Genomic DNA, 27,568 nt, shown 5'->3' with positions numbered 1-27,568 from the left:
TTTTCAAATCTTTATATTTTCCCAAGCAGATGCGTCCAGCTATGGGGTGGCATTGCAGGAGTGTCAGTCCGTCCCTTGCTCCGTGACCCAGTGCCCCTGCCGTGGGGCAAACCGCGGTCATCGAGACAGTCCTCCCCTGCCCTGGGGAGGCTGCCAGGGCTAATTACCCCCATATCAGCCCTGAATTATCAAAATGGCTGGATTCCGATTGTGTGGAAGTCCGCCATTTCCCACCGCCGGAAACAGGAAGTCCATCAATTCAATACTTGAGCCATTGGGAGGGGAATACTTTGGATCCTGCTGATTCTTGGAAGCCTTGCCAGCAGAATGTCCCATTTTGTGTCCTAAAGCCAGCTTCTGCCAGTGGAAGCATCTCTGGGGGCAGATCTACACCCATAGAACAGTTTTCACCAGTAGTGGAGAGTCTCAGCAATGCGACTCTGTGCCCCACAGATGGGACTCCTCTTTTCCGACCAAGCCTGCAGATCTGGGGTTTAAGATTGTACTGCCTGTGTAGTTAAGTGTCATATTCAAACAAATTCAAAGCTTTGCTTGAAATTTATTTTTGCTGGAATACTTGTGAATATTTTAAGACACAACCAATCAATAGCATACACTTCCCTTACCTTATTTAGATTTTAAGAAGAAAATGAAAACACCGAAAAGGCTCCTCATACTAATTTTAGCATGCTTGGAGAGTTGTTCATATATTATGTGCTTCTTTGGGATCATCACCTGGGAAATAGTTCAGTCATTTATTTTAGATTTGAATAGTGATGGCCTGATTTGCAAGCAGAGCTATACCATGGGTTAGCTTTGCAGGGACAATCTTTTGTGAACCTTGGACTTGCACACGTTACCCTCTCTTCTTATCTAGCATGGCCATGAGGCGATCAGAAGCTTCTGTCTCCATTTTAGACCACCAAATTTGGGATTGTGCCTGAACCCTAAATTGTGGTTAATTTTATTCATGGCTGGTTGAAATATTATAGTTTCTTAAATATGGTTGTAGGTTGATTTATTTTCAACTAGCAAAGATTAACCAGTTTGTCAGGACTTGATGTTAAAAAATCTGTGATTAACCTAAAATGGAAGCAAAATGAACTTCTCCTTGTGGCTGTATCAGAGGACAAGGGACCCTAGAAGTCCCACTTTGCCTTGTCTTCTAATGCTAAACTATGGTTTAGCCAAGTGTAATAATTTCAGTTGCTCTGTTTGACTTGTATTGTAGTCATTAATAATGTTTGTAATTAATGTCATGAAACAATGTCTTTCTAAAAGTGGAAATTTTTCCATGCCATATCACTGCTGCCTAGTGGGGCACAGCTCTCGATTAAGACTCACTTAGCAACCAAGTTCCAGGTTTTCATGGTAGCATAAGAAAACCAATGCAAAACAATGCATTTCTTCCTCTGGCAAAAGAAAGTGTTTGCGTAATAAGAACTACCGTACTTTTCCATGTATAAGACTATTTCTTTTCCTTTAAAAATCATGCTAAGAAGTGGGTGTTGTCTTATACATGGGGGCGCCTTATAGACAGAAAAGTATGGTATGTCACAGAAGATAGCTGAGTTGCTTTAGGGTATTGCTATTATGCAATAAAACTTGGAGAGGTGTTTTCAGCAGTCAGCATGGGGCGGGGTGGCTTTAGCTGCATGGAATAAATTGCTCAGCATGACTTGGGTTGTTGTTTTTTGAGTGCATGAACAAGAGGGGGATTGTGGTGCTCTCAAGGTGGCAGGCTGGCACTTCAAAGTAGTGTCACAGCCCCAGTAGGAGTTGAGCCCAAGTAGGAGTACACCCTGTAGGAACGAGAACAGCCCTGGGGCTTGCCCATGGATCTAATATTTGACATTAGTTATAGGTACATCAGCAGTGCCAGGAGCATTTCTGCTACCACATGACATTACAGCGGTTGTAACCTGAGGCAATTTACTGATTTTTGCAATAAGTTTTATTTACAGCTTTCCCCTATATGCTAACTGGAAGTCATTATGCTAATTCACAAAACCACCTGTTAGATAATGCCTGGGCTGTTTCCAGTTTTCTGGGGGCCCTTGGGCACAGGACTCGGTCCCTGGGCCCTTTGGCCCCTCCCTTTCCTCCTCAAATCACACCCTTCTCAGCCCATCGCCTTTAGACTCAAACAAATCTTAACCAACATGGCATCCCCAGTTTTCCGCAGTTCCTATCAGTAGCTGTTATCTGAAACATGCCTAACAGTATATGGATAATCCTTCTTGCTATGGGATTAAGGGGGCTACTCGTGCCTAAGCGTTTAAGCCCTCCAGGCTCTGCAATTCAGTTTCTAAACTCTCCCAGTCCGCGGAGCCATGGGTGCATGGCTACCTCAATTGCTGGCAGAATCCGTCAGTGGGCGCTTCCGGAATTTACGCCAACATAAGAGTTCCTTAACGGAAACTCTCTGTCTGGATTCTCTGCGTGACAGTTTCCTGCGCGGAGTAGGCGTCCCCAGCGGAGGTCCTGAGCCCTCCCCGCTGTTCTCACTGGAAGCATCTTGGAGCCATCCCTCCGCCTGAGTTTCTGCAGGAACTCTCCCTCTCCCCCTGCTGGTTCCTTCCTCAGCATCTGAGGGTCTCTTAGCCTCCTTGAGCCCTTCCACCACCTGACTCTCCGATGGCAGTTCCCTGACACTTCTCCATTAAACTTATTCCATACATGGAGTCAGTGCTATTTTTCTAGAAAAAGAAGTGCTGGAACTCACCATAAATGTCTCCCTTGTTTTCTTATAATGGCAATGGGGCCCACCTGAGAGGGGCCAAAACTGAGTTCCAGTGAGTTCTGGCTGAAAACAGCCCTGCATGGAGCTGATGGAAAATTTGCATTTTAAAAGAACATGCTTTTAACATCAGCCTGACACATTAATGTAAGATGGGAAGCCTTTCCTGGCTTGAAGATAAATGGTGGGAGTTGCATTGAGTTGATTAAATACAGTATTTGTATTCTGCTTTTCTAACAGCAAATGCTGAGCTCAAAACAGCTCACAATAATCACAATAGCATTAAAAAACACACACATTGCAATCACTACAGTGGTACCTCCGGTTGTGGATGGGATCTGTTCCAGAGCTCCAGCTGGATCCTGAGGTTTCAGCAACCAGAGGTGCCTGTTCTGTGCATGCACGTGGCATGTAGAGCGCTTCTGTGCATGCACGAGCGGCGAAACCCGGAAAAATACTTCCGAGTTTGCTGCTTTCACAACCCGAAGTTTACATTACCTGAGGGTAACCGTAAGCTGAGGTTCTACTGTATAATATAAACCACAGAATATAAAGCAAACCACAAGAGCGAAACCACCAAAACAATGGCAGTGGCACAAGCACTCTCAGCTGCCACCTTGATGCCTTAAGTTTGACCATTTTTTTAATATGCCATTGATGGGCGAGAATGGCCCCAGATTGGAGACGATGGTGGGAGCAGAAGTGAGTGAGAACAATAGGGAGGATGCAGCAGGCAGGAGGAAGATGGAGGAAAAAGGCACTTTTTGTGGGGACAGATGAGCAAAAGAGGTGGTTGCTGTGGTGTGGTATGTGTGTTTGTTGGGGGGGGGGGGGAGAAATGACAGCAACCATGACCTACCTTGGATGCCAGCTGTGTTGTGCTTTCCATGATGAATGGGCTGGGGAATAAGAAGGTCCTGGAAGGGGCATTTGGGTCTCAGTATAAACCCAAACAAATTCTGCTTCTCTTTGGGAATAGGCTTTCCACAGTGTTGCCTCCTCTTTGCCTAAGTGAACCCATAGCATTGGCTGGCTTTCTGTGAGGTTTAAGCAGTGAATGAAGTGGGGGAAATGAGGATTTTCTCTGAACACAATGAAAGGAAACCTTATAATAAACTAACTGAAATACAAAGCTTTCCCAGCACATTACCTTCTAGCTCTTGTTTTCCATCCTGTTTCTGCATTCCAGGTCCCTTTGCAAGACTTGTACTGGGTACTAATTCCTTAAGAAACACTGAAAACGTTCACGTTAAGAGTTTGGCCTAGTGACAACTTACTTGTTCCACTGCCAGCCGTTCATGGCTTTGCTTTTTAGGCCAGAGAGATGAAGAACCAGTACCCGATGTCAGCTGGAAGCTGTTTGGGCTTTCTGCTCCCATCAGCTATTACACAGCCCAATCCCCACAACACACTTTTGAGCTGACATTATCCCTGAATACTCACTCTCTCCTTTGTATGGGTCCACTTAGTGGGCAGTTGGTAGTTTAGTATTAGTCAGCACCATATCAAATCTTGCCTCTCAGCACTCCATTCTTCCTTGGTCAATTTTTGTTTTCACCTCTTCGGACTCACTCAAGAATAAAATATGGGTTTTGCTACGGGAAGCAGAGATAGCAAGGCTTAGCTCTTGCTGCTGCCCTTCATCATCATCATCATCATCATCATCATCATCATCATTTTATTTATATCTTGCCCTCCCCAGCTGAAGCCGGGTTCAGAGTGGCTAGCAACAGTAAAATAATACAGCATTCTAAAATCAATTCATTATAAATTCAGTTCAAATCAAATTCATGTGCTCTGCTCACTTCTGCATTTCCTTATATCTCGCACCAGGTACTCATGTTCACGCATAAGTTCCACTTGAGCCCAGCGCAGTACCTTTTCCTCTGCACTTCCTCCAACCTATGAGTCCTGGAGATGGAAGTTAATTGGGAACAGAGAAGTGGAAGAGGAAGAGGAAGACCCCCTAGAGAGTCTGCAATAATTTGCAGCCAGCAAATTGGGTTGGGTTGAAACTTGCAACACAGTCTTCTCAATAAAGTTTTTTTAAAGGTACTTTCACCCATCTGCAGATTGAAACCTTCCCCTTGCTCCTGGTAGCTGGCAGGCAAACATGGAGATTTCAGGTCAGCCCTGGAAGTTTGGCAACCCTAGTTGTTGCTCAGGAGGCCCTATATCATATTGCAAAGGCCCACTTTCCACCAAGTGCATCTCTGAAGATGGCAGAACATTAAGCAGAACCTCAGTTGTGAAAAGCAGTGCAGAAGCAGGTTCCTGTGGGAGGTGTTTTCTTGAGGATGTAAATGGGTGAAAATTTTCTCGCTAATTCCACCATGTAGTTTTGATTTCTGGCAACTTCCATTTCCCCTTCAGCATGTATGCTAGAGCAGGGGTCCTCAAACTTTTTAAACAGGGGGCTGGTTCACTGTCCCTCAAATACTGTGAACTATAGTTTGAAAAAAATATGAACAAATTCCTGTGCACATATTTTATTTGTAGTGCATAAAAAACAGGGGGAAATACAATATTTAAAACGAAGAACGATTTTAATCAACATGGGGTGGGGTGCTAGCCATGGCCCCTTTGTCGCCCCAACTCCCCACACTGCAGATCCGCGCGCTTCTTTCCTGCCCAGCCCGAGTTTCCCACGCTTACCCAGATTGAAGAGCATGGTTCCCTTGAGGCTGCTGCTACTGTTGCTGCAGGTCCCTGCCTCCAGCTTCTCCTGGGTCTTGTGCAGCAGCACAACTTGGTGGTGGTGGTGCTGCTGCCTCTCCTCTTTAGCCCGCTTGTCTATCAAAAATAAATCCTGTGCAGCATGCTGGGCTCTGTGGTCTCCACCGTCTCGAAGTGCACGCGGTCCTGGGCCAGCCCCAGCATGAGCAGCGGAGCCCAGCAGCTGCGCACCAGCACCAGCTGCTCGTTCAGGGGCAGCTCGTGGAAGTAAGGCACGTTCTGAATCTTGACAAAGTGCAGCGTCTTTGCCATCACCGCCGAAGCCAACTTGCACACCACCTGCGGACTCTGCAGAGCCACGTGCCGCATGCCTGCTGGAACTAGCCACCGCCACCACTGCCGCCGCTCCTCACTTTTCAGGATATTGTAGACAGTGGCAGGTTCTGGCAATTAGCAGGCTAGATTGAGGACCCCTGTGCTAGAAGAATGCTCTCTGGATTGTTTACTACTGCTCAGTCTCCATAGGAAAACCTCATGTAGTAGTTCTGTAATCTGTCTGTGACCTAGAATAATAAGGGGAGAGTGTTAATAATAATAATAATAATAATAATAATAATAATTTATTATTTATACCCCACTCAGCAACTCTGGGTGACTTCCAACAGAACACTAAAATACAATAACCTATTCATGCGGAAACTAGGGGTGTTTCTCTAAGGAACTATTAGGACACCCCAGAGCACTACTCATTTACAAGCTGCAGGTTATAAATTGCTGGTTTAAATTTCAGAGAGATTTGCCAAAATGACATTATGCTTGCTAGGAAGTGGAAAAGTTTTGTTGATTGTTCAGTGTTTGAGCTTTCAGAGAGTTGTTCACTGGTAGTGAATCTACCTTAATTATGCTTTCTCCAATGTGCTTATAAAAGTCATAGATGAAAGGATTCATGTAACTTCCTTTGGGAGTGTTTCTATAAACGAATAGATCTCACTGCATGAATGTTTCCACTGTTTACTAAATTTTCCCTTTCTTAACATGCAAATAGTTTCTCATGACAACTGACATGTTATGTTAAATGTTTATTCTTATTGTTACTTTAACTTCCCTTTTGAGAATTGCTAGATGTTGTAGGGTGACTGTTGTTATATTTACAACTCTTGTTAGATAACAGCTGAAATGCAGAGTTCATTGTCCTCAGGCTGAACAAAGGAGGTGGAGACGCTCCTTCAGGTATACTGGGCTGATGCCGTTTAGGGCTTTAAAGGTCAGCACCAACACTTTGAATTGTGCTCAGAAACGTACTGGGAGTCAATGTATGTGTTTCAGGACTGGTGTTATGTAGTCTCGGCGGCCGCTCCCAGTCACCAGTCTAGCTGCCGCATTCTAGATTAGTTGTAGTTTCTGGGTCACCTTCAAAGGTAGCCCCACGTAGAGTGCATTGCAGTAGTCCGAGCAGGAGATAACCAGAGCATGCACCACTCAAGCGAGACAGTTTGCGGGCAGGTAGGGTCTCAGCCTGCGTACTAGATAGAGGTGGCAGACAGATGCCCTGGACTCAGAATTGACCTGCTCCTCCATGGACAGCTGTGAGTCCAAAATGACTCCCAGGCTGCACACCTGGTCCTTCAGGGGCACAGTTACCCCATTCAGGACCAGGGAGTCCTCCACAGCTGCCTGCCCCCTGTCCCTCCAAATCAATACTTCTGTCTTGTTAGGATTTAACCTCAATCTGTTAGCTGTTATCCATCCTCCAACCACCTCCAGCCACTCACACAGGACATTCACCGCCTTTACTGGTTCCGATTTAGAAGAGGTAGAGCTGGGTATCATCCGCATGAACACTGAAGAACACCCAGCCCTGATGATCTCTCCCAGTGGCCTCATATAGAGGCACCCCACAAGTGAGAGCCCAGGGGTCTGAAAACTCATCCCACAACACCACTTTCTGGACACGGTGCAGGAGGAAGGAGGGGAACGACTGTATAACAGTGCCCCCAGCTCCTTTAGACGGTCCAGAAGGATGTTATGGTTGATGATATCAAAGGCCTCTGAGAGATCCAGCAGAACTAGGAAACAGCTTTCACCCTTGTCCCTAGCCTGCCAGAGATCATCGACCTGCGTGACCAAGGCAGTTTTAGTTCCATGATGATGAGGCCTGAATCCTGATTGGAAGGGATCCAAATGGTCCGCATCCTCCAGGCATGGAGTTGTTCAGCAACCACCTGCTCAGTCACCTTGCCCAAGAATGGAAGATTTGAGACTGGGCGATAGTTGGCCATATCAGCTGGGTCAAGAGATGTTTTTTTAAAGGAGCGGTTTAATAACTGCCTCTTTTAGCGGGTCTGGGAAGGTTCCCTCACAGAGGGAAGCATTCACCACCCTGCAGAGCCCATCACCCAGCCCTTCCTGGCTCGCTTTTATGGGCAAGGATCAAGGATACAGGTGGTCGGTTTCACTCGTCCAAGCAGCCTGTCCACATCCTCGGAGGTAACAGATTGGAACTGATCCCATGCAACTTGACTAGACAGGACTCCAGCACTCTCCTGCCCTGGCCCTGCTCCCACGGTGGAGTCTACTTCTTTCCAAATCTGAGCAACTTTGTCTGTAAAAAACTTTGCAAAATCACTGCAGGAGATCTTGGGGTCTTTACCACTCCCTGGTGGCAAAGGTGGTTCCTTTAGATTGTGAACCACCTGAAAGAGTCTCCTGCTGCTATTTTCTGCAGATGCAGTAGAGGCGGTGAAGAAGGTCCTCTTGCCATTGCTATCGCCACTTGGTAGGCTTGACTCTAACCTGTGTCTGGTCTGATTCAGAGTGTTTTCCACCACCGGCACTCTAGCCATCTCAAGGATCGTTTCATCGCCCTCAGCTCTGGGGAAAACCACAAGGCTGTCTGGGTTCCATACAATCAGAGAGGGCGCTTTGGAGCCAGACAGTCGATAGCCCTGGTTAACTGCATTCCAGCAGGCCACCAGGGAATCAGCTGAAAAGCCATCAACATGGGATAAAACATCCCCTACCACTCTTTGGAAACCATTTTGGATCCATTAAGTGGCTGGGGTGGACCATCCGAATTGGTCCCACCTCCCTGCAGAGGGGAAGGGTCGGAGAAAAGTCCAGTTGCACCAGGAAGTGATCTAACCATGGCACTTCTTTTGTTTCACTTTTACTTAGTGTCAGATCACCCACATCTATAGAGGCAAACACCAGGTCCAAGGCATGTCCACAACTATGAGTTGGGCCAAACTTATTCAGCGACAGCCCCATGGAAGCCATGCTTTCCAAGAAGTCCCGAGTGGCCCCTTGTAAGGTCGTGCCGACATGGATGTTAAAATCCCTTAGGACAGGGGTTGGCAAGGTTTACCAGCCATGGGCCAGATCACTCCCACGGAGATTGTTTGTGGGCCGGACTGGCGCAGCGCGATGCTGGAAATCACATCTGTGCATGTCCACGGCACCGGAAATCGCTTCTGCGCATGCCCAGGCACCGAAAATGGCACCTGTGCAGAAGCGATTTTCGGTATCTGGACATGTGCAGATGCAATTTCTGGTATCTGTGCATGCACAGACGTGATTTCCGGCACTGCTCGGCGAGTCCCTGCGCCGCACTGGTTTAGCGCAGCACGAGGTGGACTCGCCAAGTGGGTGGCTTGGTTCAGGGGTGGCTCGTGGGCTGGTAAAACAGTCTTCGTGGGCTGCATCCGGCCCATAGCCCACACGTTGCCGACCCCTGCCCTAGGACAACCAAACTAGGTATCTCCAGGAGAACATCTGCCACGACCTGAAGCAGCTCAGGCAGGGAATCCTTGGAGCAGTGGGGGGAGGTTGGTACACCAATAGGAATCCTGTTCTGCCCTTATTGCCCAGCTTCCAAAACATGCACTTAGAAAACTGGGTCTTCCCAATAGGACACCTGGTGCAAGCTAATGACTTCCTAAAAATCACTGCACCCCCCCCCCCCGCCCATATGACCAGGGTTCTGTTAGAGAAACCTGGTAGACAAGCAGCAGCAAGAACAGGCCCATCTGCTTCATCCAACCAAGTCTCTGTTACACATGCCAGGTCATGTCCCCCACCCGCAATCAAGTTCTGGATAGCAGTGGTCTTATGAATAATAATAATAATAATTAATAATTTATTATTTATACCCCGCCCATCTGGCTGAGTTTCCTCAGCCACTCTGGGCGGCTCCCAATCAAGTGTTTAAAACAGTACAGCGTTAAATATTAAAAACTTCCCTGAACAGGGCTGCCTTCAGATGTCTTTTAAATAATAATAATAATCATCATCACTGACTTCGCATTGCACCTTCAGGTCATGTGGGTCTCCCTTGTTGATTCCAGTATCCATCCGGTCAAGACCAGACCCGGAGGCAGGGATAGTCCTCAAACAACAACGAAACCTGCCTCCTCAGTAACGACATGGTCTGGTCTTAGCATAACTCTTCCTCCTATCCATGATCACTGAGATTGGGTGTCCCAGTGCTATCTGCCCTCCGCCCCCCGGAACCTGCCCAAACAATCTGTTTGTTGGGGCCTACTCCCAGGCAACAATTGACTCTACCTTTGGGGAAGTCATTTATTGAGGTGGGACGAGGGGGTCTCATCCATTAACTACATCCCAGCCACCCCAGCTGCATCTTTGGTGGACATCAGAAGGGATTGTGGGGTGTAGGACTGTGCTATAAATTGATATATTGTCTGATACCAATTTTTAAATAAAATTGTGATGACTTTTTTTTTTAAAAAATGACCTTGCAATATATCACAAATTGTGTACGTGGTGTTCAAAAAGCACAATGTTGGAAGAACCGGGAAGCCAACACTTCCTCCTGTGTGTGCAGCCCTTGCTAACGCTGCCTCACTCATCTTTTCTCTGCCAGCAGGCTGCTGCAAAATATTTGAGAATGGTTTGCTTTCCCCTGCTACCACAACAAGTAGCTACAACAGGCTGAGCAAAAAATTGCTCCTCTAAAATCACTGCCTCTTTGAGAACAGATTATCACCTCAAGTAGAACAGGCTGCTGCAAAAAATCACCTCACACTACCTCATTGAGAAAGTGTTATCAATACAAATAGCTAAAAACAGATCTTTCAGAAACCATTCCTACAGTCTCCCCTGCCTCCCCCCCCTGTGTTAACCCTTTCCCTTCCAAATTACTTGCTTCTTTGTTCCAGTGATGAGCTTCTCTCTCTGTAGCACTACCCTTCCAAGGAACTTCTTTTATTGCTGCCTCTCTCCCTCTCCCTCTCCCTCTCCCTCTCTCTCTCAAGTTGCTTGCACTAAGCTGCCACAAGTGGGAGGGAACCCCCTCCCCCCAATTCTTGGCTTGCAAGTTGCTTCAGAATAAAGGGGGGACAACTGTGTTGTGTACACCTTTCTTTTGGGGCAGAAACAACGCACAGACTATATGGCTATGCCAGCAGTGGACAATGAAGAATGCTTTCTGATATGGTGGACATATGGAGGCATCCTTCCTGATGTTAAAGGAGCTTACAAATAAGTTTTTGCCTATCCCGGGAACAAGTGTGCCATCTGAAAGTGTGTTCAGCACTGCTGGCAATGTTCTTCAAAGACAAATGGCATCTCTATTGCCAGAGATTGGATTGTTTCTATGATCCCTAAGGAAATGATCCTTTTTTAGACTATTAAAAAATATTTCATGATGAACACATGAGCAGAATTTGAGCTATGAGCAACAGAAATAATTGAGATTATAATATTGTGGGGAGAGCTGAAAATAATGCCAATTCTGACACTCATGTTTCTGTTTCGTAGCTCACCATGGTGTTTTGGATTTTTCCATTGAACAAAGCTGAACTTGGCAATTGCTTTGGGCTATAAGAGATCTTAATACATGCTAGGCGCCCCGCCCCCATGTGTATATATAAAACCAGTGCTTTTTTCCCTAGAAAAATAGGTGTCCGTACTCACCATGATGTTGTTACAGTAAGTGCCACACTTTTTTTTTTAAAAAAAAGAGGTGCCGGTACTGTGTACCCTTGAGTGTCCCGTGAAAAAAGCGCTGTATAAAACACTGATGTTTGTCTGTTTGGCTGGTAAAATAGATAGCCAATGTACAGGATTACAGTTTATCTTACTGTATATTGTACCCAATATAGGGCTTGTTCCACAATCTAGCATTGTCTGTTTAAAGTCAAGTAAAAGCATAAAATTATTAAACATTTCTAAGCTTGCCAAAATTTATTCTGCAATGAAGAGTAAAACTATTTGCCTTGAAGTTTCTAGACAGAACCGTGCATTAGTAAGTTGACCTGGAGAGAATACTTCTTTCTTTGCGGCATTGTGTCATGATTTGCATCAAAATTCAATGGAAATTCTTTGGATATGTTGACTTCACTCAGTAATTTGAAAATAATAATGAAGTCTATGCATTATGCTTTTTCTTCTAGGCTGGTGGATGACAGATGCGTGGTTCAACCAGAGGCAGGTGATCTTTGCAATCCTCCTAAGAAATTCAGAGGTACGAAATTGAGAGTTAATTTTAGAAGTAGAAATACAGTGGATCCTCTTCTTGCCTAAGTTGATACATATCTTATATATTTTGAAGTTAGATCTTGGGTTTTGTCATATTCTATGCACTTGTGAGTTTCACAGACTCAGTTACCGTATTTTTCGCTCTATAAGACGCACTTTTCCCCCTTCAAAAATTAAGGGGAAATGTGTGTGCGTCTTATGGAGTGAATGCAGGCTCCTTAGCTTCAGCGATAGCAACGCAAAGCCTCCGAAGCGCAGAGGGAGCGCTCCTGCCACGCTCCGGAGGCTTCGCGTTGCTTTCGCTGAAGCCGCCTGAAGCCTCCGGAGCACAGCGGGAAATCCTGCTGCACTCTGGAGGCTTTAGGTGGCTATCCTCGAAGCCTTCGGAGCGCAGCAGGAGTTCCCGCTGTGCTCCGAAGGCTTCGGGAATAGCCGCCTGAAGTCTGAAGCCTCCAGAGCGCAGCGGGAACTCAAATGTGGTGGTGCAGCAGCAGGGAAGTAAAGAGTTAAGTGGCATATCAGACTGATATGTTGATAGATGCCACAGGAACTAGGTGACTCAGGAGATTTCTGCAGTGTGTACCAGTACTGCACTTGTGCTTTGAAAAATTGTATTATAACAAATACACAACAAGCTTAAAGCACACAGTGTGGGTAAACGTACAGGCTTCCGTTACTCTAGAAAACCACAGGTTCAAAGACATGTGTGATAGGTCGTGACTATATGTTAAGGTGGTGGGCTTGTGTATTAGATGTACTGAACAGTTATAAAACCGGAGGTTTTTAAAAGAGGAGCAGGTGGAAGCAGGATGCTGAATGTTACCCTTTCCGCAGCTACTTTACTCATGGCTGGCAGATCAGGTGGAAGCCCATTTGGACGAGACATAGAATCATAGAATCATAGAATCATAGAGTTGGAAGAGACCACAAGGGCCATTGAGTCCAACCCCCTGCCAAGCAGGAAACACCATCAGAGCACTCCTGACATATGGTTGTCAAGCCTCTGCTTAAAGACTTCCAAAGAAGGAGACTCCACCACACTCCTTGGCAGCAAATTCCACTGACAAACAGCTCTTACTGTCAGGAAGTTCTTCCTAATGTTTAGGTGGAATCTTTTTTCTTGTAGTTTGGAACCATTGCTCCGTGTCCGCTTCTCTGGAGCAGCAGAAAACAACCTTTCTCCCTCCTCTATGTGACATCCTTTTATATATTTGAACATGGCTATCATATCACCCCTTAACCTCCTCTTCTCCAGGCTAAACATGCCCAGCTCCCTTAGCCGTTCCTCATAGGGCATCGTTTCCAGGCCTTTGACCATTTTGGTTGCCCTCCTCTGGACACGTTCCAGTTTGTCAGTGTCCTTCTTGAACTGTGGTGCCCAGAACCGGACACAGTACTCCAGGTGAGGTCTGACCAGAGCAGAATACAGTGGCACTATTACTTCCCTTGATCTAGATGCAATACTCCTATTGATGCAGCCCAGAATTGCATTGGCTTTTTTAGCTGGCTGCCGCGTCACACTGTTGGCTCATGTCAAGTTTGTGGTCAACCAAGACTCCTTGATCCTTTTCACATGTACTGCTCTCAAGCCAGGTGTCACCCATCTTGTATTTGTGCCTCTCATTTTTTTTTGCCCAAGTGCAATACTTTACATTTCTCCCTATTAAAATTCATCTTGTTTGTTTTGGCCCAGTTCTCTAATCTGTCAAGGTCGTTTTGAAGTGTGATCCTGTCCTCTGGGGTGTTAGCCACCCCTCCCAGTTTGGTGTCATCTGCAAATTTGATCAGGATGCCCTTTAATCCATAATCCAAGTCGTTGATAAAGATGTTGAATAAGACCGGGCCCAAGACAGAACCCTGTGGCACCCCACTAGTCACTCTTCTCCAGGATGAAGAGGAACCATTGATGAGCACCCTTTGGGTTCGGTCAGTCAGCCAGTTACAAATCCACTGAGTGGTAGCATAGTCAAGACCGCATTTTACCAGCTTCTTTACAAGAATATCATGGGGCACCTTGTCAAATGCCTTGCTGAAATCAAGGTAGGCTACATCCACTGCGTTCCCTTCATCTACCAGGCTTGTAATTCTGTCAAAAAACGAGATCAGGTTAGTCTGACATGACTTATTTTTCAGAAATCCATGCTTACTATTGGTGATCACAGCATTCCTTTCCAGGTGCTCACAGACTGTTTGCTTAATGATCTGCTCCAGAATCTTCCCTGGTATTGATGTCAGACTGACTGGGCGGTAATTATTTGGGTCCTCTCTTTTCCCCTTTTTGAAAATAGGGACAACATTTGCCCTCCTTCAGTCTGCCGGGACTTTGCCTGTTCTCCAGGAATTCTCAAAGATGACTGCCAGTGGTTCTGAGATCGCATCTGCCAGTTCTTTTAATACTCTTGGATGCAGTTCATCTGGCCCTGGAGACTTGAATACATCTAAACTAGCCAAGTATTCTTGTACTATCTCCTTAGTTATTCTGGGCTGTGTTTCCAATGCTGAATCATTTGCTCCAAATTCTTCAGGTCGGGCATTGTTTTCTTTATCGGAGAAGACTGAGGCAAAGAAGGCATTGAGGAGTTCAGCTCTTTCTGTGTCCCCTGTTTGCATTTCACCATCTTCTCCTCTGAGTGACCCCACTGTTTCTTTGTTCTTCCTTTTGCTACGAACGTACCCATAAAAGCCTTTTTTTGTTGCTTTTAACCTCTCTAGCAAGCCTGAGTTCATTCTGTGCTTTAGCTTTTCTGACTTTGTGTCTACACGTGCTGGCTATTTGTTTGAATTCCTCTTTGGTGGTTTCCCCCCTTTTCCATTTTTTGTACACATCCTTTTTTAATCTTAACTCAGTTAAAAGTTCTTTAGATAGCCACCCCGGCTTCTTTAGGCACCTTCCATGTTTCCGTCTCATTGGTATTGCCTGAAGTTGTGCTTTTACTATCTCTCTCTTAACAAACTCCCAGCCATCATGAACTCCCTTTCCTTTTAATATTACTGTCCATGGGATCTCCTTTCCGCTGTATAGTAAACTTCAGAAGAGCATGATCAATCGCGCCTAATGATCCTTCCACTTCTACCCCACTAACCAGGTCATCAACATTGGTTAGGACCAGATCTAAAATGGCTGTTCCTCTTGTTGCTTCTCCCACTTTCTGGACAACGAAGTTGTCTGCAAGGCCAGTGAGGAATCTGTTTGACCTTATGCTCTTGGCTGAGTTTGACATCCAGCAAATATCCGGGTAATTGAAGTCCCCCATTACTACTATCTCCCTTCCTTTTGCATGCTTGGCCATCTGTTCCAGGAAGGCATCATCTATGTCCTCCGTTTGGCTTGGGGATCTATAGTAAACTCCCACAGTGAGGTCCCTGTTATTCATCTCTCCCTTAATTTTGTCCCAAATGCTCTCACTTTGGCTTTGAGGTTCTAAATCTTGGATCTCTTCACAGGTATACACATCCCTGACATATAACGCCACTCCTCCTCCTTTCTTGTCTGGTCTGTTTCTCTGAAATAGATTGTAACCCTCCATTATTACATTCCAGTCGTGGGCCTTACCCACCAGGTTTCAGTGATGCCTATTATGTCATATTTAGTTTGCTGTACCAAGAGCTCAAGCTCATGGCAGGGAACGGGCTGATTCAGTGTCAAAATTATCAGATGGGAGGAGGATTCAGCAGCTTCTCTGTCCTTCATCCTGGCTCCTGTGCAGGTTGAGTTTCATTTCAAGATGCGCCATCAAGCCTACTAATAACCAAAGCCTATGGGAAGATCATACTTATGGCTCCAAGATGGATGCTGAGCTGCAAAGCCGACAGGAGCCTAAGAGGTGCCTTATACTGAGTCAGACCACGGGTGCATTTAGTTTTATATTGTCTACACTGATTAGCATGGTTTCAGGCAGGAGACGCTCTCTATCCTACTTGGAGATGCTTTTTAACCTGGGACCTTTTGCCTGCACTGCCACTGAGCTGCAGCCTGTTCCGTAAAGCCGAGAGCAGATAATGGGAATTGTCTGAGCAGCTTCCATCAAAATATTAAAAATACAATAAAACACCAGACATTAAAAACTTCCTTAAACAGGGCCTCCTTCAGATGTGTTCTGATAGTCAGATAGTTCATTTCATTGACATCTGATGGGAGGGCGATCCACAGGGCAGACGCCACTACCGAGAAGGCCCTCTGCCTGGTTCCCTGTAACCTCACTTCTCGCAGCGAGGGAACTGCCAGAAGGCCCTCGGCGCTGGACTTCAGTGTCCAGGTAGAACGATGGGGGTGGAGATGCTCCTTCAGGTATACTGGGCTGAGGCCATTTAGGGCTTTAAAGGTCAACACCAACACTTTGAAGCGTATTGGGAGCCAATGTAGGTCTTTCAAGACTGATGTTATGTGGTCTTGGTGGCCACTCCCAGTTACCAGTCTAGCTGCCGCATTCTGGATTAGTTGCAGTTTCCGGGTCACCTTCCAAGGTAGCCCCACGTAGAGTGCATTGCAGTAGTCTAAGCGGGAGACAGTCTGTGGGTAGGTAGGGTCTCATCCTGCATACCAGATGGAGCTGGTAGACAGCTGCCCTGGACACAGAATTTACCTGCGCCTCCATGGACAGCTGTGAGTCCAAAATGACTCCCAGGCTGTGCACCTTCCCTGTTGTTTCATGCATGCTGCCCTTTTGTTTCTAAGATGGGCACTGACGCTCATGTTTCTGTTTTGTCGCTCAACATGGTGTTTTTGATTTTTCCATTAAACAAAGCTGAACTTGTCAATTGCTTTTGGCTACAGGAGAACTTAATACATGCCAAATTCCAAATCACCTGCCTCAGATTAACCCCTTGATGTCGCTGAATTGTTTGCCAAGGCACAGGGAAGTTGTGAGGAAATGTGTTCCTTTTGCTTTTGTGTTTAATTTCCCAGAGTGAAAAACTCCTTATCCAAAGTTCTGTCTCAAAGTTCTGTTTTCCATTAAAAGTAACTCTAACCCTCACCTTAGAAATTGACATTGGAGTCACTTGCGGGTGTTGGCAAGAGGGTGTGGCATGGTGAGGGAAATGCCCTTATGTATGTTTGACTGTGGCTCACGGAGCCTCAAATGTGCATTTCCTTTATCCCTACCCCACTGTGGTCCTGATGGTGTTAAGTCAGGCACAGGGAATCTCAGGGCGGAGGGCGGGGGGATTCAGTCATTTGGGTCTCTCTGTGTCAGGAGCCGGAGACAGAAGCAGGCCAGCAATAAAACAGCCACTGTCAAATAAGTTAGCTCTTTATTCAAAGTCACCCAAACAGTGCAGGCCTAGTTATCACAGCAACTCTTCCCAGTAGGTCTTGCTTCAATGAGGCAGTTGCAAAGACTGAAGATCCGTACCTTCTCTCCACTCTCCAAGACCTCCTCCTTTGGGTCCTTCCCCAGCAACCAGATACTCCTTTGTTGTCTCTTTTTGCTATTCCCTCTTTATTTCACTTTGTGGTCTCGGAAACCAGAGGGGAGCTGAGCTGAAAGGAAGGGGAGAACACCAGGCTTCTTTAGCAGCCTGTCTCATATTTGCCTCTTGGCCCCCCTCATCTCCAGCCTCTGATTCTGAACTGCTCTCTGCCACAGCTTCTTCCTGCTCACTAAACCCTGTTGCCTCTTTGGCTTCCAACAATTCCTCCTCCCAGTCTGATCCCTCTTTGCCCTCTGACCACTTATTGTCGTCCCACCACTAATGCCCAGGCTCTGAGCTTCCTTTCCAGACCACTTCTTTGCATTCAGCCAGTCCATTACACTCTGTCTGAGGCCTCAAAACTGTCCTCTGCTTTATGTCCTTTTCTGGTGCTTTTGCATGGCTGGAATTTGTCCTTGAACTGCAATAATGCCTCTTGCTTGCCTGGATGGAGAAATCTCTGGGATGCAGCTCGTCAGGCCCTGGAGATTTGAATTCATTTACAACCTCTTTCCTAAACTGGGCTGCAGCTCCCTCCTTACATCATTTACTCTGTTATCACCAGGTTGGGCGTTGTTTTCCTTTTGGGTGAAGATAGAGGCTATGTTCAGTTTTCCCTTGCCTCTGTATTGTGAAACCCAGGAGAACATGATCACTTCCTCCCAAGTTTCCGAGTGCTGTCACTTCATTGGTCAGTTCCTCCCTATTGGTGAGGATCAGGTCCAAGACAGATGATCCCCTGGTTGTTTACTCCACCTTCTGGGAAACAAAATTGTCAATGAGGCAATAGAGGAATTTATCAGACCTTCTATTCTTGGCAGAGTTTGAGTCCCAACTGATATCGGGGAAGTTGAAGTCCCCAGTGACTACTATATCTCTTCTTTTTGAATGTTTGGTAATCTGCTCTAGTGAGGCATCATCCAAGTCTTCAGTTTGGCTTGGCAGTCTATAGCAGACACCCACAGTAAAGGTCCCTGTTGTTTCTCTCTCTTATAAGTTTTACCTATATACTCTCAATCTGCTTTCCATGCTCCAGGTCATGGATTTCTTCACAAGTGTACACATTATTTACATATAATGCTACTCCTCCTTCCTTCCTGTTTCTTGTTTCCCTCCCTGTCTATTTCTTTTAAACAGGTTATACCCCTCAATTCCTACATTCCAGTCATGATCTCATCCCACCAGGCTTCAGTAATGCCTACCAGGCCGTATTTGCAATCCTGTACTAAAAGCTCCAATTCGTCTTGCTTGTTTCCCACACTCTGTGTATTTGTGTAGAGACAACTGAAACCACGAGTCGTTCCCTCCAGTTGCTTCCTTCCTGTAGTTTCTTGCCCTTTAGCAGGTTTCTGGAGCACTGCCTCAGTTTCCTGTGCATCAATTAAGCTATTATCCCCAGTGCCAGGTGCTATTCTGTTGTTTGTAATGTTGTCTCCCTCCTCAAGATCTAGTTTAAAGCTCTCCTGATCTTGAGACTTTTAGCAAAGCCATTCTTGCCAACCACTGTGAGGTGCAGCCCATCTTTCACCAGAAGTCTTTCCTCAAGGAAGCAGAGACCATGATCCAACAAGCCAAATCCTTCCTGACGACACCACCTGCACAGCCATAGTATTTTCTTCTCTCTTTCTTGGCCACAACCTTCAACAGGAAGGAGTGATGCACAGTGTCTCATAGTCCCTACCCAGTGTTTCATAGTCCCTTGCTATGTGTTGCAGGCTGTGTGTGGCTGTGTGTGGCAGTATTATTTGCACCCACATGAATCAGAAGGAGGGGGAAGTGGTCAGTAGGCTTTATAAGACTTGCCAATTTCTATGTCACATTGTGCTGTGCTTTCCAAAGCCTGTTTGGAGTTTTCTAATGTCTGCACCTGCTGTTCGTGAGTCTTCTCCACTTGTCTATTAGAGCTTTTTTTTTATAGTGCTGGGATAAGTTACAAAGGCAGGAACCTTATGGTTTGAATTACACCACACATTTCCTTGCATTTTGCTGGTTCATCACTTCTGCAGAAAATCTAGGACTGACTAGATGAAAAAGCACTAAATTTATTGAGCTGTTGGCTTTTTTGCTCTAGAGTGGCCCAAGAGCAGAGATCTGTGAAAATTAGCTTTTATTGTTTACTATTTTTCACACCTGGTGAATACGAGACCAAAACAAAAAAGGTATAGTAGTGAATTATTTATTATTTATTTATTTAATTTCTATACCACTCTATACCCGAAGGTCTCAGGGCAGTTCACATAAAATATCAAATACATAAAACAAAAAACAAAACCAACAACCCAATACCCCCCCAAGACCCAGCATTTTTAGAAAGGGTGTAAGATGTAGATCAAGTCAAGACCTGGCTGAAAAGGAACATTTTTGCCTGGCGCCTAAAGGTGTATAGTGAAGGCGCCAGGTGAACTTCCCTGGGGAGAGCATTCCACAGACAGGAAGCTACTGCAGAGGAGGCCCCGCTCTCATTTTGCCACCCCCTGAACCTCTCAAGGAGGAGGCACACGAAGGAGGGCCTCAGAAGGTGATCTCAAGGTCCAGGTAGATTCATATGGAAACAGGTGGTCCTTGAGGTATTGTGGTCTTGAGCCGAATTCAGAAGCCTTATTATTAAAGTCTACTGCACCTGAAGCCTGGCTGTGTTAATCACTACTGAAGGCATTCTGTATGCAAACACACCAAAGGCACATCTAGCACCACTTTCTGTTCTCACAGCAGCCAAGCAGAATGCTGGTTTGAAACCCACAGGCAGGACATGAGTGCAACAGCACTCTCCTGCTTGTGATTCCCCACAACTGGAATTTGGAAGAATTTTTCTAATCAAAAACATATGCAGAATCTCGTAGCTCACTGCTGCAAGGAAATAAGAAACAAACGTGATTTTGTTTTCTTGTCTTCAGACTGCCTTTTTAAGGTATGTCCTATGAACCGATACTCTGCACAGAAACAATACTGGAAAGCCAAGCAAGCAAAACAAGGGAACCACACGGAAGCCGCTTTGCTGAAGAAGCTGCAAGTAAGTGGCACCTGAGCTCCCAGTCTTTGTTGTCTTTTTATGAGCTGTTTGTTAGTGCCATGATGCACAGCTGTTAGTTCTTCAGCAGCTAAGCCCAAATTACTTTCTCCCAGCTGGTAATTCCACTGGGCTGAGAAACAGCAAATTTAGATGACTCAAAACTGCCCTGTTTTGTTTCATCTAAGGACTATTCTCTCTCCCTTCTTACTTCCAGAGGTGGCTCACTGGGTGTGCCAGAGTCCCTGACAGGTGGGTTGCTGTTGCATACTGGGAGGGAGATGGGTGAGGTGGCTGGGAGGTTGGTCTGGTGCAAGTATATAAGTAGGAGTGCGGGATTGTCTCTGCCAATGTGTTTGCCCCATCCCAGCTCCCCCCACCCACTGCCTTGCCTTTCATCATCTCCAAGAGCTACAATTCCCAGAGTGGTTCAACAATTGATCTCTCTTTCCAGGTAACTCTGGGAAGTGTAGCTCTGTGAGGAAAATAAGTATCTCTCAGCCCCTTATAAACTGCAGTTCCCAATATGCTTTAGGGGATTCCATGATGGTTTAAAGTAGTATCACAGTCCTTTAAATGGATGGGGCCAAAAGTAAGAGTTCTATCTGTTGTTCTCCCTACCTTTGGATCTGGCCCTACCAGTCTTCTGCCTTCCACTCCACACACCTTTAGCATGTGCCCCCCAGAAGGGTTGCCAATAATAATAATAATAATAATAATAAGAATACTTTTATTATTTATACCCCACCCATCTGGTGCTCCGTCTGAAAAAAATCCCCCCACACACCAGTGCTAAAGGTTGAGAGGTTGAGTTCATGTAACAGTTTGTGACTTAAACTACAAAAACAAAACAAAAACTCCAAGAAACTGTGACTATTTTGCAGCATGCTGCAGAACTGGAACAAAAACAGAATGAATGTGAGAACAGGAAACTGCTGGGTGAAATTGTGAAGTACAGCAACGTCATACAGGTGAGCCTTTGAAAACTAGACTGTCAGTTTCTCAAAACCTCAAGGTGAGCAGGAGTTTAAATATATCAGAAATGGCATGGTGTGAAAAGATTACATACCTCCATGCCATACCAATCAGCTCTGCAGTGGGAGTTCCCCACAGCGGATTTTTTTGATGTGTGAAATCAGTAAGCATAGCCTTGAGCAGGCTTCCTCAACCTCAGCCCTCCAGATGTTTTTGGCTACAACTCCCATGATCCCAACAATCCCAACATCTGAAGGGCTGAGGTTGAGGAAGCCTGGCCTAGAGGCAAAGAAGAAAGGGCAGGGCTCTTTGCCTTTGCCTTTAAGGGCAGGGCTCTTTGCCTTTGCCTTTAAGGGCAGGGCTCTTTGCCTTTGCCTTTAACGACAGTGCAGGGGAGACTGTTTCAGGAAGCACTGTTTTCCTCACCGCAGCATGACAAGTTGCACCAGCCCAGTGTCATCTCCTGCTCCTCTGTACCCCATCTTCCCTTATCGCTTATCTTGTGTAGAAATGTAAACTGTAAGCACCTGGGCTTACAGGGGACCTTTCTCTTTGTTATATCACTTAGTACACTTAGACTACAATTCCCATCATCCTTGACCGCTGGTCCTGCTAGCTAGGGATAATGGGAGTTGTAGGCCAAAAACATCTGGAGGGCCAAGTTTGAGGAAGCCTGACTTAGTAGAACAACATTTATGGCATTATATAAATAATACACATGATTAGAGGCAAAGGAGGCTCATATTCCTTTGCACTTGGTCACCATAAGAAACAAATGAAAAAGGAAGATATGGTGGAAATTGGGCATGTCAAAACTGAAAATCAGAAGAATTTGGAAGGAGTCATAAATTATGGTCATTTGGCAGTAGATAGAGTGGTACGGGGTAGCCAACATGGTGCCCTGCAGTTGTTGTGGGACTCGCGTCAGTCTCAGCCAATGATCAGGGTGCTGAATTTCTTCATCAACACAGAGTGTGTACAGTGAATGGATCGTAGAAATAAAAAGCTGTCCGCAGTATCTTTCCTTAGTTTTATTTTCAAAAACATAATAGCGAAACACTGCAAGCCATCACTCCTCCTCACCAGCAGCTTACAAGACATTTGATCAAATTAAATACAGTTTCAATTAACCAATTATCCTATCACATCCCCTTCTGCACCTGGTGCATTAAGTACCGTATTTTTCGCACCATAGGGCGCACCAGACAATAGGACGCACCCTGTTTTAGAGGGGGGAGAACAAGAAAAAAAAAATCTCCCCCTCTCTGCCCAGCGCCCCTTCAGCGAAGCGGCAGGAGGCGCTGCACAGAGAGGGGGAGAATTTCCCCCCTCTAAAACAAGGTGCCGTTTAAGGTGCGTTCAGGCGGCTACTTTGGAAGCCTGGAGACCGAGAGGGGTTGATGCGCACCGACCCCTCTCGCTCTCCAGGCTTCAGGTTCCTTTTGACCTGCTCTAAAGAGCAGGTCGGGGAGCAGCAGAAAGGCGCACAGCGGAGAGGCTGCTGCCATAGACGCACGTCACCTCTCCAGCCGGGAGAGGGTCACGGGCTTCTTTAGCCCCGTGCGCGCTCTCCCGGCTGGAGAGGTGGCGCGCGGCTAAAGAGGCTCCTGCCATAGCTGCGTGTCACCTCTCCAGCCGGGAGAGGATCACGGGGCTATGGCGTCTTCGCTCCATAGGACGCACACACATTTCCCCTTCATTTTTGAAGGGGAAAAAGTGCATCCTATAGAACGAAAAATACGATAACTCCCCTTTTAATTAGGCAAAAAGTCAAGAGACCACAGGTGTGCAGCTAAGTAGGTCAACCTGCAGACATACACTCTGAAACCAACCTGGTTCCTGAGTAGCATAATAATAATAATAATAATAATAATAATAATTTATTTATTTATACCCCGCCCATCTGGCTGAGTTTCCCCAGGCACTCTGGGCGGCTCCCAATCAAGTGTTAAAAACAACACAGCATTAAATATTAAAAACTTCCCTAAACAGGCCTGCCTTCAGATGTCTTTTAAAAATAGGATAGCTGCTTATTTCCTTGACATCTGATGGGAGGGTGTTCCACAGGGCGGGTGCCACTACCGAGAAGGCCCTCTGTCTGGTTCCCCGTAACCTCACTTCTTGCAATGAGGGAACAGCCAGAAGGCCCTTGTTGCTGGATCTCAGTGTCTGGGCTGAATGATGGAGGTGGAGACGCTCCTTCAGGTATACAGGACTGAGGCTGTTTAGGGCTTTAAAGATCAGCACCAACACTTTGAATTCTGCTCGGAAACGTACTGGGAGCCAATGTAGGTCTTTCAAGACCCATGTTATATGGTCTTTCTTGGTGGCCACTCCCAGTCACCAGTCTAGCTGTCATATTGGATTAATTGCAGTTTCTGGGTCACCTTCAAAGGTAGCCCCACATAGAGCGCATTGCAGTAGTTCAAGCGGGAGATAACTAGAGCATGCACCACTTTAAGATAAAGAAAAACAACACAGGGATGGTGGGAGTTTGCTCCCAACAATGTCTGCAGGGCATCATGTTGGCTACCCCTAGAGATGGTTAACCAGACAAAAAAAAGTCAGGAGGGAATTCAGTCCTACACTTAACCACCTAATTAACATCTTGTTTTATGATTGCTGAATAACATGTTGCCTTCAGCCATGCTCCCATGTTGGATTGTTTTGAGCTGATGTTTTGATAATTGAAATTATTCCCAGTTACAATGATTTGCCAATGAGCAGGTTGTTAAACCCACTTGAAATATGTTAAAACATTGTGTTTTTTCAGACTGTCAGAAGTAATTTCATGTGTAAGTTTAATTTCTCTCAAAAAATATGTTTGCCCTACTAACTGTGATATCACAGCTATAAATCTGGCCTACATATCTTGTGACCTCCTGAGCTGAATGCTTGCACTGTTGCCAGCCAGGTGTTTGACAATCCCTCTGTGTGGGTCTTGGCTGGCTACAACAAGCATTAATCCTTTGGTGTAAGGGAGGCCTCATTGTGGGTTGAGTTGTGGCCAAAGTCTTCATCCAGAACACATGTATACATTCATTTGTTTTATTATTATTTACAGCTACTTCACATAAAAAGCAACAAATACCTTACAGTGAATAAGAGATTGCCAGCCCTATTGGAGAAGAATGCTATGCGGGTCTCTCTGGATGCTGCTGGGAATGAGGGGTCCTGGTTTTACATCCAGCCCTTTTGGAAACTGAGGAGTGAAGGTGACAATGTAAGGGAATGAAATATGTTTCTGGGAATTGCTGGAATAGGCACTGTTACCACCTCCCCATCTTTCTAGGACTAGATGTCTTTGTATGACCCTTGTTGTGCAGCGCTTGTTGCTCTGCTCCATAATGCAATGTGCTTAAATCCTGATGCAGTGCATCTTGGGATATTATTCTAAAAGGTGGTTTGGGACAGAAATCATATTCAAGGGAACTGAGCAAATAAGAAGGGGAGACCTAATGGGCTATTAACACCTGAAGAGCTCTGCAGCATCAGACCACAGGCCTATCTCATGCAGCATTTTATTCTCACAAAGCCCATCCAGATGCCTTTGAGAAGTTGCAAGGAGGTCATGAGTGCAACAGTACTTCCCTTGCTTGTGATGCCCAGCAACTGGAATATTAAGGCATGCTGCCTCTGAAAGTTGAGGGAGAGCACAGCCATTGTTTCATTTGCTAGGTAACCAGCCCTCTTGCCATCTACAGTTCCCCTTTAACTTGTCCTAAGTGTATTTATTTACTTGCTAGGTTCTGTACTGCCCAATGGCCATAGAGCTCTGGGTGGCTTACAGTAATGGTTGAAGTCATAAAATCGAACAATGCACCAGATCTACAGCAAAATAAAACGACACAATGTAAAACTAGTGATGGTTAGCAGCAGTGAAAAGATCTAAGAAGCACTAAAATGTTGCTAAAACACCTGAGAAAATAAAGACCTCATCACCTGCTGTGGATAAAACCACAGAGTAGACACTAGGCAGACCTTTCTGGGAAGCCATTCTGTGGCTGTGGTGCCACCCCTGAAAATACTGTCTTTAGGCAACAGCAGTGGTAATGGGTGAGGAAAGGAAAAGCCCTTTGTGGCCAGATAGCAGCCACCCCTGGCTAGATTCAGTCACAGGGTTAGTAGTTACTGACTTCAGACATGGAACCAATTATTTCACTAACATGGAAGTGGTTTTTTTTAATAAAAAATATTATTATGCTTGATTTCTACTTTCAGTGAATTTTAAATTATTGATTCAATTCTGCAGGTTTGTTTTCTCTGACCTTACATGGCTGTAAGTAATGTTTTTCTGCAGCATGGCATGCAAGGACACTTTGCATTAAATAAAAAAGGGCATCACATTCTTATTGGAGATGTTCTGGCTTTAAAATATATATAACAAATAATACGTGTTTATTTCTATCTTTGTTTAAAAAAATGCCAGGAAAAAATAGTGACTCCAAACCAGTATTTCTGACTTTACTTAGGGTTGGCAATTAACTGGTCAAATATTGTAACATAATAGTCTTCTAGAAAAGACAACAAGATGCCATCCCTTCTTGAGGCTTTATAGAGCTTTGCAGGTATGGTGAGGACTTCTGACCTTGCCACAATGATGATTGCCTTCCTATGTTTGCTTGGTGCCTTCTCCTAAACCCTTTCCTTATCCTGCTCGGTGATGTCTTTGTAATCTCTCACTCTGTAGGTCCTAAGGGGTTTAGGTGGAATAAAACTTGCAAACAGTTAAGGGAACTTGTGTCATTCTAACTAAAGAAAAATTGTTCACAGTAATTGCCCGCAAAGAGCTCAATAAATAATTTGTCTAATAAATGAACAGTGCGGCATTCTCCCTTGAGTGCAAGAGAAAATTAGAAATTTCCTGCTTACAAACCTTGTTGCCAGCCTGTTCAAACTTTTTTTTAACCCACAAAGGTGCTTCAGAGTTGTTTCTTTCAAATTGCATTAGTACCAAAGTGGCAGAACAACCACAGCAAATGGCTTATTTGTAATGCAGCTTGAATGACATAACCCTTATCCAAGGTGATTAATTAGCTGCCCATTGGAATAAGCTTCCATTTGCGTCCATTGAGCTCTGCACTGAATGATTCTACCCTAATGAGTGTTCCATCTCCAATTACTGGCACTCATGCTGTATGGCTTAACTAGGAGGAGAAAGAGCAGAAACTCTCCAGAGAGAGATTAAAGTTGCAGGACAATGTGAGTGTCAAAGTACTAGGAAGCAAGGAGCCTTCAATATTGTTTGTTGAGTGACCCCATGATTTAATAAAAGCTAATGTGTCACTCATCTACATAAGTATTCTTGAAAATATTTGACCGTCCTCAAGCTGTAACCAACCAGTTGCCAGAATTTAGTCAGCTGATCTGCATCTTTATGCCAGTTCTACTGGAGCTACATAAATTATGAATTTTGCTTTCTGTCAAAATGTTGGCAAATGGGTTAAGGAGCAAAGACATTTGTGCATGTGTTGCAAAGAAAGCATGGATCGTGTTCACCATTCATATCAGTCACTTTGTGGTTCTAGCTTGTGTGTATAATTGTTCTGTATGATGGAATGTACTGTACACTGAATTGTTGTGGACTTTGCCATCACCTGTATGTAATTAGATCAGATCTTGTAAAATCTCACTCCACTGCATCTTAAGATATTTCTCGTCTTCCCGTATAGAAATTCATACAATGTAAATAATCTCTTTGTTTTTAGGTGGGAAGCAATTTGAGAGGCCAAGTATCCAAGAACCAATTGTATATAATACCATACCAGCAAATGGATATAGCTAGCAATGGAACTATCAATCTGTTTACCTTATTTTGGACATTCATTTTTCTGTTTTTCAGCTGACAGTGTCTCACATCAGTCAATAAAGGTTTAAAAGCAATGAAACAATATAATCAAAACAAATAGAGCAGATGAGTGCCAGACTAGATTTAACACATTTTTAGAGTGTAATTATTAAAATGTACAGAATTCACTGTAGCGTATGTTGTGAGCACCTTGGGAGTGTTAGTCCTGAAAGGCAGCATATGTCTCCTGAAAGCAAAGCAACAGTCTAAAAATGTGATGAATGAGAAAAACCTGGGCAAATGAGATTGGTTAGGAAATCACAGAAATCTGTGGTAAAAGAGGCAGTCCAGATCACTAGAAGTCAACAGAATTTTGCCACTGATTTTAATGTGATTGTATTTCTGTAGTGCTCCCCCCCCCACAAAAATGACTTAAGAATCTGGGGGTAGTTGTCATAATGTGGAATGTTCT

At 45.1% G+C, this 27,568-nt stretch overlaps 1 protein-coding gene across 7 annotated transcripts in view; it reads left to right on the top strand.

Annotated features, from left to right (window-relative positions):
• ITPR2 (inositol 1,4,5-trisphosphate receptor type 2) overlaps positions 1-27,568 on the top strand; it is a 322,485-nt gene that overhangs the window by 14,243 nt on the left and 280,674 nt on the right. For 6 of the 7 annotated variants that reach the window (XR_014555821.1, XM_083701231.1, XM_083701230.1 and 3 more), the window contains exons 2-5: positions 11,830-11,900; positions 20,221-20,336; positions 21,218-21,304; positions 24,373-24,531. Coding sequence is in view for 5 of the 7 variants with exons in the window: in XM_083701231.1 (XP_083557357.1) it covers positions 11,830-11,900; positions 20,221-20,336; positions 21,218-21,304; positions 24,373-24,531 (433 nt within the window). In the remaining 2 variants the exon portion in view is untranslated. Of the gene's footprint in view, positions 1-11,829; positions 11,901-20,220; positions 20,337-21,217; positions 21,305-24,372; positions 24,532-25,826; positions 25,877-27,568 lie in introns of those variants that run through there. The other variant, XM_083701233.1, reaches the window with a different exon arrangement.

This window comes from Podarcis gaigeae, assembly GCF_964106915.1.
Source record: "Podarcis gaigeae genome assembly, chromosome: 10".
Lineage (NCBI taxonomy): Eukaryota > Metazoa > Chordata > Lepidosauria > Squamata > Lacertidae > Podarcis > Podarcis gaigeae.
This window is presented reverse-complemented; position numbering and strand designations above follow the sequence as displayed.